Source organism: Barbus barbus (assembly GCF_936440315.1).
Source record: "Barbus barbus genome assembly, chromosome: 49".
Taxonomy (NCBI): domain Eukaryota; kingdom Metazoa; phylum Chordata; class Actinopteri; order Cypriniformes; family Cyprinidae; genus Barbus; species Barbus barbus.
Genome location: NC_136727.1, coordinates 16,993,460 through 17,006,699, shown reverse-complemented (window position 1 = coordinate 17,006,699; position 13,240 = coordinate 16,993,460). Strand labels below are relative to the sequence as shown.

The 13,240-nt window shown below is 39.7% G+C and overlaps 1 protein-coding gene across 1 annotated transcript in view; it reads right to left on the bottom strand.

Annotated features, from left to right (window-relative positions):
* Nucleotides 1-3,839: 3,839 nt before the first annotated feature.
* LOC306867622 (dedicator of cytokinesis protein 3-like) overlaps nt 3,840-13,240 on the bottom strand; it is a gene marked incomplete at both ends in the record, with an annotated part of 204,398 nt that continues 194,997 nt past the window's right edge. The window contains 8 exons of the mRNA XM_079413390.1: nt 3,840-4,424; nt 5,887-5,969; nt 6,894-7,013; nt 7,985-8,072; nt 8,212-8,330; nt 8,431-8,512; nt 10,263-10,395; nt 12,812-12,930. Coding sequence (XP_079269516.1) covers nt 3,840-4,424; nt 5,887-5,969; nt 6,894-7,013; nt 7,985-8,072; nt 8,212-8,330; nt 8,431-8,512; nt 10,263-10,395; nt 12,812-12,930 — 1,329 coding nt within the window. The remainder of the gene's footprint in view (nt 4,425-5,886; nt 5,970-6,893; nt 7,014-7,984; nt 8,073-8,211; nt 8,331-8,430; nt 8,513-10,262; nt 10,396-12,811; nt 12,931-13,240) is intronic.

The window sequence follows — 13,240 nt, the reverse complement described above, 5'->3', positions numbered from 1 at the left end:
AAATTTAATTTTCATTACAATTAGGCCTGTTTACACCAAGAAAGATAACTATGACTCTTTTTTCCCCTTAGAATTGCAAGTTTATATCACACATTTCTGAGAGGAAAAAAGGCAGAGAGACAAAAAATTCAGTCAGAATTACTTTTTTTTTCTTTATTCAGTGCCAGAAACAGGGTTCCAATTGCCCTTTATGGGTATTTCATAAATGTTGTAAATATTTTGAATTAAATAGAAAGGAAGGCAAATATCAGTCGATAAAACATTATCTTTAATATTAGGCATTATTAATGAATTACACATCACAGCGGTTAAGTGAGTAGGAAAAAAAATGTGTATTTACATCTAAAATCCACACCACTGAATACTTGTACAAAGGTTTTCGTAGTTCTGCATGGTAAAACAAAACGCTCTTCAGATTTCAATGCAAAATACACAAAATAACTGTAGTGATTAGGCCATTGAAAGATTTGTTTTTCACGTTCGTAGTTTAGTTTTAAAAACACATTTACATCAGAAAGTACAAGGCAGACAATTAATCTCAGTCTATACATGATTTGTCCCTCTTGACCATATAAATACAAAGCTTTTGAAGGATTATATACACAAAATAAAGCCAAAACATGGTGTGGTACGAACTGTAATGCAGACCAGAGTGTTTAGTATCCATCTTTTCTCATATGTACAGAGAAAAAAAAAAGTTTTTCCCTTTGCTCACCAATTTCATCCTCTTAGATGACCAGAAACGGTCATTTCCAATATATGGCAATCAATCCTTTCAGCAAAATACAGGAAAACAAACCCAATATTTCATTAGCAATTCACACTTATCGCTGTTTACATGAACAGAAGCTATAATTGAATTAGATGCTGATCAGGGCAACCTCATCATGTAAAAAATGAAAATGTCACCCTCAATCTGAAACTCTGAATCCAAAACTGTCGGTTTGCCTCCACAGAGATATCAAACATGTAAAATATGTACACTCGTTTTTTACATGGTTGTTTGTGCCAAATGAGTAACCTTCATTTGATGAATTGGGATTATAATACGTTTTAAACTTGTTTTTTTTGCTTGAATATGCAAGCAAAATTATAATGGTGAATGAATACAAGACACGCAGTATCCGTCAGTCTGTATTTACATGCAAAATGTCTAGAAAGCCATTATAAGAAATGCTCAAAACAATAAATATTAATGCTTTTTAGTTTATCAGTGCTAATATTCACAGAATGGGCCATCACAGATACGCTTTCTCTTATAACACTCGATCTTTGCATAGATTCCAGTTCGTTCCCTGATCATTCAATATTTAGTGTATATAAAATGATTTATTAACCTTAAGATATTAAGGTTAATATAAATAATTATTAATAACTCATCAGTCAAACCATTTCTATGTCTTTGGAGACATAACACTCTTACTTCATCATTATATGTCTATAATTAAGTAAACAAAAACCAATGATAATAAATAATTATCTACAAATGCATCACCAGATACCCAAGTTTTACTTCAGGAGGAAGTGCATACAAATGAATAGACAGTATGGAGATTCATTTGCTGTTGATGTCTGACTGAAGGAAAACAGATGGGAATATTAGTAATGTATTTAATGAAATACATTTGCATGTATTTGCTTTCCCTGGCCATAAAAAGGCCTTTAGTGGTGAACTATCAGTCATATCAGCCATTAAGATAACATGCATTTCCGCTCTGTACATATACTGCCATGAACAGTAGTCTTCATATCATAAAAGCACACAGAAACGCCGTAAGATCGCTTAAAACTTGCCTTTTGCCTTTGATATTCTTCAAGTATTGGCGTTGAAGTAGATTTCATATTACGAGCAGCCTGAAGTATATACTTCTGTGTATGTATACCAGCACTTTTAATAAATAAAAAAGTACTTTTCAAACCCATAACATATTTTTGTAATTAAGCGATATAAAACCAAATTAAACCACATCATAAATTTGTGTAGGCCTAACAGTGCAGAAAGGGGGAAAAAAAGAAGGTTCGATTCTAAAATTAACGGTACAATACCCATAATAGCAATAATACATAAGTTTAACGTTCAAAATATAGATTTTACCATTTGTCACTTTCAAGGATGCACGTTCTTGCTTTCTTTTGGAAAATGAAATTAAAATGGGCCAGCAGATTTAAGTTTCTCCTGCCACTTAAGTTTACTCCAGACACAATATGCAGTGTTTTGCTTAAAACAGATATAATTAACAGTTTCACATGACATGAAATGCTAGTTAATGGTGTTGTGGATGAGGATGTGTGGATATACAGTACAAGCAATATCTCTACCAGACCCTCCCTTCAAGTGATGTAGCGTAATATTATCACCACCATTGAAGAGAACATGCACATTGTACATAAAAATTAGCTTTTTAAATAACACATACGTTCAAGTCGTCCGAAGTTAATATGCAAAGAACATCAGGTACCGAATTTGCATCTGCCAGCAGCTGAAAGACTATTCAAAGTCACTCAACTCGCAGCATAAAACACACCCATGAATCGTTTCCATCTTTAGAAATATTTGATATAATCTTTCATAGCAATATAGTATATGATATAATCTAAGCTGTATTTATTCTAACTCTCTTTTTGTATTTTTTTAATACTTTACAATTATATTCAAGTCTTGGAATTTTAGAACAGCTCTATCTAAAAATATACTTCTTTATGAAAACTGTCAACTCAGAGGAACGGAAATCAATTCCCAAAGGAACCTACTGAGACGAAAGCCGCTTTACCGTGAGGAGACATCTGTGAAATGGCTTTGATTTAACAGCGCTTTGGCTGTTGTGTTATTAGCGTAACGGGGTAGTAGCGTTAAGAGTGGCTGATTTGCTTTCGCAGCACGACAATATTGTGGGTGTAATGAGGCTTTACGAAGATTGTAAAAGCCTCTTACTGTCACATCAGTAGCAGACACTCTGTTAAGTGTTTTTAGGTCGGTAATGAAGTGTTAGCATGTTATATCATCCGCTGTGTTAATAAAATCATGTCTGAGGCTTTTGCATTGGATTGGGAAGTAGCTTGTCAGAAGAAATGAGAATGTTTAGTCAATGAAGATATCTTTGTGAATCTGAAATCCATCCTTATGTTGGCAACCGAGATAAAAACTTAATTTCAATTTTAGCCACTATCTAAGGAACCACAGATCCACTTTTGACCAGTTTCGAAATGATTTTTAAATTATTTGTTTAGAAAAAATATATATAGACACAAATAATAAGGTATTTGGTGCTCCAAGGTTAAGTGCTAAAGTGCAACCCAACCAGAACTGAACAACGTCTATTGGTAAGGTTTATCAACACTCTTTTTAAAGGTGTATGATGCCAATCAATCAAAACGAACTTTATGAAGTGTTAACAAGTTGTAGACCTTGACAAGAGGTGTATCTCTCTCTTAGGACACAAAATGCTTGGATCTGGTACACCTAAAAACCACCTGAATGTGATTTTGTGCTTCCTGTTTCATCTGAAAGTCTGTTTTCGTACCTTTCGGGACCATATCTGTATTATGCAATCAATATACTGATACTAATGAGGGGAAGTAGCTTGGGCTCTACAAGCAGTTTGAACACAAGGTTCCTGGGCAACTCCCAATCAACAACCACTAAGCACACAACAAAATGTCTCACTAGCATGTAGAAGCTCAGCAACATATCAAGCACTTCTTAAAAGGTTTCAAAGACCTACACTGGATACATGGGAAGTAGAGTAGAGGTTCAAACCCTGCCAATTCTTGGGACTTTCCCAAAACCTAACCACCTATCACACTAAAGCCAACAGTCCAAGCTTAACCTTGCTCTTCATTTATTCTTCACTGATGCCATGTTCCCAGGCCACCTTGGCCTGCTCCTCCTTGTTAGTGAGCAGAGGCTGGGAGATCTTGCGGGGCATTGGTCTTGGAACCGGCCTCAGGTCCTCTTCAGGGATACACCCTTCCCTTAGGTAAGGTTTGGCAGGCAGAGCAGGTACAGGCTCATGGTGGTGGTAGTGCGGGTGGGTGATGTGTATTGCATGTGGGTGGTGATGGTGGAGATGGAGGTGATGATGGTGGTGCCCATCGATGGGCATCCCTGGGGTTACGCCCAATGGGGCTGAATGACTACGGCAAGGAGCGGGCTTGAGAGGGTCCAGAACTTCAGGCTCGGAGACGCTATAGCGTACAGGGAGGTAGGGACTCTCGGCTTCCTCTGTGTCCATGGTCCAGGCCTGGCTGCTCGGCATCGAGTCCAAGGTGTCGGCTCGAGCCGGAGGCTCGGAGGAGGACTGGGCGAAGTTGCTCTCGCTCAAGGAGGAGACGCCACTGCTGGCGCTGCCGGACAAGGTGGAATTACTGCCATCCAGGCCCGATTGTGGACTGGTGGGTGAGGCAGGTATAGGGTGCAGGGGTGACTGGTGAGGAAAGGTAAACAAGGTGTTTATATACAATATATTACATGAACACCTTATCTGTTGCAGTGTTAAAATGTAAGATCAGTAGGATGACATTAGAAAGACCTAAAAGCAAGGGTACTCAATCCACCTCCTTGAGAACTCTTTATGTACACTTTAGCTACAACTATGCTCTATCACACTTGTTGATCTTTCTATGAACTTCCAGTGATAGTTCACCCAAAAATTACAATTCTTTCATCATTTACTCACCCTTAACATCATGAGGGTGAACTTGTCTACTAACCTGCATTAGAAAGGAATAGTTCAGCCATGAAACTCTATTTGACTTCTAATTGGTTAGTTCAATTTAATGTTCCCAATCAGATTTAGTACTCATATATTGTTTACATATGAAACCAGGACATATTCTATGAACGCTGCGTCTGTGACCTATGCGTGTCCTCATCTTAGTCTACCCCCTCCCCAGCACCACCTGTCTAGAGCTGCTATATGGGGAAATCTTCCTTTCTCTAACAGCAGCAGCAGCAGCATGTTTCCTTAATTTTATGATCCAAGCATTTAGCAGAAGCAAGTCTACTTGCTCTGCAGCAGCAACAGCGTAGTAGATCTAGTCCACCAATACCAAACCTATGTGCATTCTATTTACAATACGAAAAGATTTTACAATCTATCCCGAGAGTTGTCATGACTGAAATCTATTCACAAATTCAAAAATGATTTGATGCTGTCCATTAGAGACTTGTAAATATGTTCAAAGTATGGCATTTCCCAATATGAGCAGTAAACATAGTAAGCAACACAGACTTTGTTTGTCTTCTGGTATATTGATCAAATTTAGATTGAAATGTAGATCTCCAGACGCAGGATTGAGCACCTCTTTCAGCCACTATCAGAGCTGAAGTCTACCTTCTAACTGTGACTAAATATTTTACAGTACAATACCACTTTTTATTCCAAAGACATTTAAATATTTCTCTATTGTAACTTTTTATTTTAGTTTGCTTCCCCATCTAGGTGTCTAATAAACATGGTACTGTATATTATCAATATTGTTGGGTCTTGACAAATTGCTTTTGCTCTTGCTTTTTTTCTAATTGGTATAAAAGTGTCTGCTAAATCCACTAATGTAAAAGTTTTTCTGGATGACTTCGAATTTCATTTTACAAATTTTCATCCAACTGATCTTCAGAGAAAATACAACCCAGGCACATACATTTACAAACTGCACTACTGATACATATACAAATGCACATTAAATACAATATGAACCCAAAACACATCTTAGGGACACCAAGAACTCCCAAACGCCAAAAAATATTCTGAACCAGACTCAGGTACAGTTCGGCTCAGGGTGATTTGACTGGAGGACATCTGAGGTCAACAGGACGCAAGACATCTCGGAATGCTAGTGTGGACATGCATGACGAGGACTAACAGGAAACATCTAGGTGGAGGATACCTTTCTTAAAGAGCGCGCGGGGAGAGCTGGAGGGAGTTCGTTGATCTGGTGGTGGAAAGCATCAAAGTGCATCGAGAAGTGTCCTAAAGGGGAGACACAGTTGGACAGAACCAGGGTTGGAAAGAGCACACGCCGGAACACACTTGCGCGCAAACACACGTCGGCAAACACACATTCACTCAGCAAGCACTATGAAGGATTCTTTCTGAACTTAGCTGATGTTCAGAGGAGAATAATGGGTGGGAAAAAGGGAATGAGGAGCAATGCATCAGCGAAGGATCAATGATTGAATGTGGGAAAAACTATTGAAATGAAAGAGAGGATGCTACCTTTTCAATGTAGGGTGGTTGAAACGGAGTTGACGTGATGTGTAATATTTCTGTAATCAAAGTGGCAATAGAAATATACCCCACCAAAGTTTGTTTTTTTTTCTTGTGTTTTTTCCTATAAATTACTGGCACGTGCATTTTAAATTAAAATAAACAAAATATTTTAAAAAGTGAACAATGTGTGAAAAACAGTGTGTGTAAAAAAAATGTATTTGTCAACCTCCCGTTTGCTTCTATATATGGATTTAAGCTTAGAGATGTGATTTACAGTAACTACGTCCCTCAAGATGCAGCAAAAGCAACCTCTGTTTAAAACAGAGGAGAATATTTAACGAAGCCAAGTCCAATCTAATAAAGGATCCACAAGAATTCAACAATGTACAAAATATTTTAAGCAGGCATCTTTTGATTTCTTAGATTTCTTAACTCTATTGGCTTCATCTTTTCATAAATTCCTCCAAATAGTCCATGCACACCTTGACAGATACGCGTTCCAAATGTCTGTCAAATCAGTTTGTGTAGCTAAACAGACATATTGTGGAACCTCATCATGCGTAGAAGATCCAACGTAACTAATGATAAAACATTCATCTTATAAACCATTCCAAAAGTGGATGGAATGGTTTCATGTCTTTCTTTTCATTGAAACCTTTCCTCAAAGATACTGTTGTTTCTTACCGGGAGGAAGGGTGCGGGGGGGAACGGGTGGGGCCATCACACTCCCGACATGAGCAGAGAGGAACGGCAGAGTGTCCCTGGTGCCACTGTCCAAACTCCAGCTGCTGGGAGCTGTCAACACTGCCAGAAAGAACAAAGACCACCATCACCATACATATCATTACTGACCTGCTGGATCCTCATCTGAAGGTCAGACATCTCAGGAAATCCTGCTTAAAATGTTGAGGTTTAGATCCTGGTGTATCCAACCGACTGCTAAACTAACCTGATGAATGAGACTTCCTTAGCAAATCAGCTTCAAAAAAGAACCAGCTAGGATGTGTTGGAGAGTATCAAGCATGATGTTAAACCAGTTAAACTAGCACTAACCAGCCTGGAAACTCTGGTATCCACTGATAATTATTAAAAAGTGTTTGGTTTATCAAAAATCAGCTTAATAAGGAAGACTTCCTTGGTAAACCTGCTTTACCAAGACAGCTGTTCTACTTAGCTGGTGAAGTTGGTCAACTAGACCAAGCATTAAGCAATAAACTTAAACAAAGCTCTTGGTGAAGATGGTTTACCAAGGAAATCTTGCTTTCTAAACTTTTTTTTAGGCTGATGCACAATTTGATAAACCAGAGATCAGGTTAATATCAATTTCTGCAAACAATGATGGCATTTTCAGTCTGTTCTCCAAACCAGCCTAGACCAACATTGAAACTCACCATTTATTTTTGTTGGCTGAAACTGTTAATAAAGAACAAGTAATTTCCCTTCAAAGACTTGGTCTTGAATTGGTCTGGTTCGTCAACAGCAAAAATTAAGTCTGACCATAATTTTTTCAGATTGTGTACGGTTTCCAAATATTAAGGAAAGCTGTGATGCATATGGATTGCACATCCAGATTGCATTCATTCATAGACACATACTAAATTTAACATATTTTCTACCGGTCACAAAGTAAGTTCTTCATCAGATGCCGTACCTACTCAGACAGTGTGCAATTTCAGTGTGTATTGTGGATTTTTGCCTGATCTGAAGGAATTGTGGGACTGTGAAGGAATAGAGGAGTACAGTGGGTTCAGAGAATCATACACACCCAGTCATACCTTTATCAGCCACAGAGAGATTGGGGTCACTGCAGGGTTTGCAGGGACCAATGACCTGATGGTAAAGAGCCCTCTGATGGTTAGTAGGCTGGTGGAAAATGCAAAAGAAAATAATATTTTGATATTATATTACTGCCATCACCTTACCATTTAAACTGTCATTTCCTGGCTGCAGTCTCTACTGGATTAAAAAAAATCTAATTAGCTGTGTCTTGCGGTAGACAAACCTGTCCATTCTCGGTAATGTTGGGGTACATGGCACTGCTGGGACGGTCCCTGTGTGGTGGTAGGAGCATTAACAGCTCTCGGTTGTGTCTGTATCTGTCAGGTAGTGATGGGGACCCAACTGGAAAGAAAGTAAATAAAATATATCTCAGTTTTAAGTTGAGACTTTTAACTTAGCTGTCCCCAAGAATAAACTTTATAAAGAGTTTATTGGCGCTCACCTCTGATGCTGCCGTGCCCTGAGTTGATCATCTGAGACGGAGCTGAATGTGTCGAGCTCAAACTGGACGATGATGGACTGGGCTGAAATGTTACATTGGGAGCAAAAAGGACTTTAAAATATCAGATACGGCATTCTTGTTGCTATGTAGATGCTAGGGTGTTCTGAGAGGTTGTCTGGGGTTGCAAAGGGTGGAAAATTCCCAGTAAATTCTAGAAAATTTCCAAAAAATCCTGGAAAATTTCCAGAAATTCTGAGAAGTTTCTAGAAATGTATTGTACATTTTCTGCTAGGTGGATGCTAGATTGATATGGTGTTCTGGGTGGTCACTAGGAGTGTTTGCTAGGGTTTTTTGAGAGGTTGCAAAGTTGTAATCCTGCTAGGATGTTGTTAGATAGTTTCTAGGTTCTTACATGATGCTTGGGTATTGATAGAGCATGGGTGGTTGTAGGTGACTTATGAGTGTTCATTAATGCCGGTTTTGTTAGGATATTATGAGTGGTTGCTAGGGTATTACTTGGTGGTTGCTAGATTGGATGATCTTAGTCTGCTAGGGTGTTGCTAAGCAATGCTAGAGCTTTTTTTGCAGATTTTTGTGTTTTCTAATGCATTGCTAGGGCATTGCTGTTGTAAGTGGTTGACGCTAATAGGCAGATGTAAGGTTGATAGGGTTTTCTGAGTGGTTGCTAGGCTGTTGCTAGGTGATGGTTGGTTGCTGCTGTGTTAATGCTGTGTCTGCACCGGATGCAACTATTGTTGCTTGCATCACACCCACCGCAATGGCTAGAGCAGGGGTGTCAAGCTCAGTTCCTGGAGGGCCACAGCCCTGCAGAGTTTTGTTCCAACCCTACTCCAAAACACATACTATGCAGTTTTCAATTAAGCCCAAAGGACTTGATTAGTTGGATCAGGAGTGTTTAATTAGGGTTGCATCCAAACTCTGCAGGGCTCCAGCCCTCCAGGAAATGAGTTTGACACCCCTGGGCTGTTTACACTGGATGTTTCGAACCAACCGAATGAGGCATTAAGACATTGCTAGGATATCGGTGCTTTTTAGAGTGTTAGAAGTGTTAAGGCATTGTTATGCAGACACTAGGGTGTTTTGTTGGGTTGTTAGCCTACGTGGTGGCTGGTTGCTGCGATGTTGCTAGGCTTCAATGATGTTCTGGGTGATAACTAAGGCATTGCTAACTAAAGAACTGTAGATAGTTGTTAGGCCTTCCTGAGTGGTAACAATGGTGTTCCTAAGTGGTGCAATGGTACTAATAGGTTACTATAAGTGGTTGCTACAGCCTTCTAAGACATTGCTAGGGCTTTGCAAGGTAGCAGGTGGGTGCTAGTGTGACGGAGGCCAGCTAGTTAGAGCTGTGCAGGTAATTCTCACTCCCCTGATCTAAAGAGGCACATGCTGATGCTGATGCTAGAGGCTACGATCTTTAGCGTATTTGTTAGTGCGCCCAACTCCAATGCCGGAAAGGCTGGTTCAAATCCCGCTCTGATGAGTGTTTCCCAAAAGCATCGTTAGCTAATGCCCCCTATGCCGCAAAGGGTGAGTAGAACCAGAGAGCTTACGTTGGTGCCGTGACCCATATGGAGCGAGGTTTGGGGTGTGACTGTAATGGAGACCAGCTAGTAAGAGCTGTGCACTAGTGACCAATACTAAAGGCTGTGGTTTGTTCCACTCGGAGAGGGTTAAGTAGAACTGGAGGGGTTACGCTAGCATATTCTACATGCCTACTTGGCTGCTGCTTAAATGAATGCTAGGGTGCTTTGTTTGGTCACTAGGGTGAATTTATAGTGTATATGTGAGTATTATGAGCTAATGTAGCCCACCTGCATGCGGTAGAGGTCCTCCGGGTGCTCCATCATACTGTCTGTCAGGATGAGCAGGTTTCCTGTCTCACTGGAGGTGTGAGAGGAGAGAGAAGAGGAGGAGTGGCGGACAGAGCCCAACACATTCAGAGGGCTAGAGACAGATAGACAGAGAGAGAGACAGGGAGAGGAGAGGGATAAGGAATATAGGGATGGAAACAAAAAGCAGGAGAAGTGGAGAACGGGGAACGCATCCATGGATGAGGAAAATCAATCAAGATGGAAAAAAGAGAGATTGTAGAGTGGTAGAACACAGGCAGCCATGCAAGTATGAATGAAAAAAGGAGGAAATAGACAGAATAACAAGAAAGAAACGAGGAGTGTAAAGCATGCACACAGTAAGATGTCAAACATACGTGAGGAAAAGTGAGAGAAGAGAGAAAAGGAGAGAGAGGAACAAACAGAGAGAGACATGAGAGAGACGTGGCGGAGCAGAAGCTAGTGTGTTCAGGGTGGGCAGCATGAGCGCGTACGCATGTTTATGAGGAATACACGGTCAAGGAGTGTTTGTGAAGAGAGAGGAAGGGCTTTGTCTATAGAAACAGCAATCTCTGTCATACATGTGTGTACAACACACACTGATGACAAATTAATCATAATGCAATATGAGCTGCCACACAGGAAATTAAAATAACTAATTTAAAATATTAACAAATATTTTAATAGTATATAAATAATATTAAAATAAAACTGTTTTGTTTTTTTTGTAGACAAATATAATAAAAATGTATTTAAATGTAAATGTACTTTAATTTGATTTGATTTTATCAATTAAAATACATTTTAATTGAATTTGACATGAGTAACATGAGTAAACTTTGGACTGATAAAGCAAATAAAAAATCGGAATATACAAACTTAAAATAGAATAAATACACATTATATAAAAAGAACAGTTTCCATATTTTCTTTTTGGCACCACATAATACTATTACTGTCACGAATCCTGTCCATCCACTTCCGTTTGCTCACCACCAGACGTCGTATTCTCTTTACATTGCCTTTCACACCACAGAGACTTTTACATGTCACTCCAGACTACAGTTCCCATGATCCATTGCACTGATTGCACACACACAGCTGAATCCATTCAGATAGACTTTATAAACCTTGGACTTTTAACTCTTTCAGATTGCAGAGTATTGTCTTGCGTATATCACTCTTCTAGCGATAGCTACACTACGGAGTCATTTCACGTTTCCAGTCCTAGTTTCTAGTTCTAGTCTAAGGCTGTGTCCAAATTCAGGGTCTGCATCCTTCGGAGTACTCATTTGAAGGATGTTACGTCACAGCGCCGCGACGAAGGCTGTCCAAATTCGTAGGATCCTTCAAATGCGGCCCACAAATACGTCCTCCTCTTCCCCGAATTGGAAGGATGGGTGTGGTGGATCCTTTCCCGTCCTACCTATCCCATAATTCTTTTCGGCAGAGCGTAATGGCGGACGAAGCGAGCGGTAGCGGAGTGGGAGAGGAGTTTCTCTGACAAAACAAGCTAAAGTTTATGCTTCGGCTCAATGAATTTGTAGGAGAAATTAGTAGAATACTTAAAAACAAATAAAAATAGGCTATAATGGTTTACCTGGATGTGACTGTCTTGTAGTCTGATATAAAAAACTCTCCGACAACGAGCAAAGAAAGTATTTAATTTATTTAATTGCTTTATTTCTTCCAAAAGAATTAAAATGAGGAGAATAACTCTTTGTTTGTCCATTTTCCCGCTTCTTGCTTGGCGCTGTCACGGTTGCTAGGCGACAGGATATGAGCAACGGGTAAGGGAGGGAACTGAAAGAAGGGTAGGCTGTCCAAATTCACAAACACCGACTTCCGGGTCGATTTCCCTCCTCCTTCAACCGGGTAGGAAGGATCCTAAGGAGGATGCAGACCCTGAATTTGGACACAGCCTGTGTGTAGTCATTTTGTGTTGCCTTGTTGTTTCCTGATCTCCTGCCTGTGTATCTTGGATTAACCCTTTGCCTGCTGTTTCGGACTCTGTTTGCACCTCGCTTGGACTGTTGCTCGTGTACCTGGATTATCTCGTTGCCTTGCCCTGTTGGATATTGTTTGCTGATCGAAGACCCACGCTTGTCCTAGGATTACTCATTGCCTTGCCTGTGTTGTACCTGTTTGCCATTATTGAATCCATGCCTGTTTCACGATCACGTCCCTTAATAAAGCTTTGCACATGGATCCGTATGTCTCAGATCTCCGTAACAATTACTGTATATCTCATTACATGCTTATAGTGCTATTATATCTCATAAAATTAAAAAAATATATCTATTAAGTATGTGGAATAGATTTCCATTTTGTGAATGAATTTGATGTGGCTTCTTTTCAAACTGAATGTTCTATCTAAATTACTCTCTAAAACTTGAAACATTCCTTTCATTCATACAGCATGCTTTTTTTCTTTTTCTTGTTCTAATACACACTTGGGCTCTTTTACAAAGTTTTTGTACAATATATACAAGTGTGTGCATGCGTGACTGTGTCTGTGCAGGTGGACTGACCTGTGCCGGTGCATGAGCTTGATACTTTCAGGACTCATGGGACTGTGAGTGGCAAGGATGCCACGTGGGGTGCTGGACCCTGAGCAGGCCGGACTCAGCTTATCCAGACCGGGCAGGCCCTGCAGGGCCACATAGAAACACTACTCTGAATATACACACTGTCTGCACTCATGCCAGCACATAATTCATACAGCACAAAAACAATTCATACAGTTTAAAACAAGTTAGATAAATAGTAATCTAAAAAGTAGTCATAATACATTACCTAAAATGAGTAACCTAGATTACGTTACTAATTGCAGTTTTCATAATGTAATCCGTAATCAGACTACAATTTATAAGAAATCTCCCCAGCTCTGTACGCATGTTGGTAACACGTCTTATGCTAGTTGCTAGGCTTGATAGATAAGCCATCATAATTGCAATAAA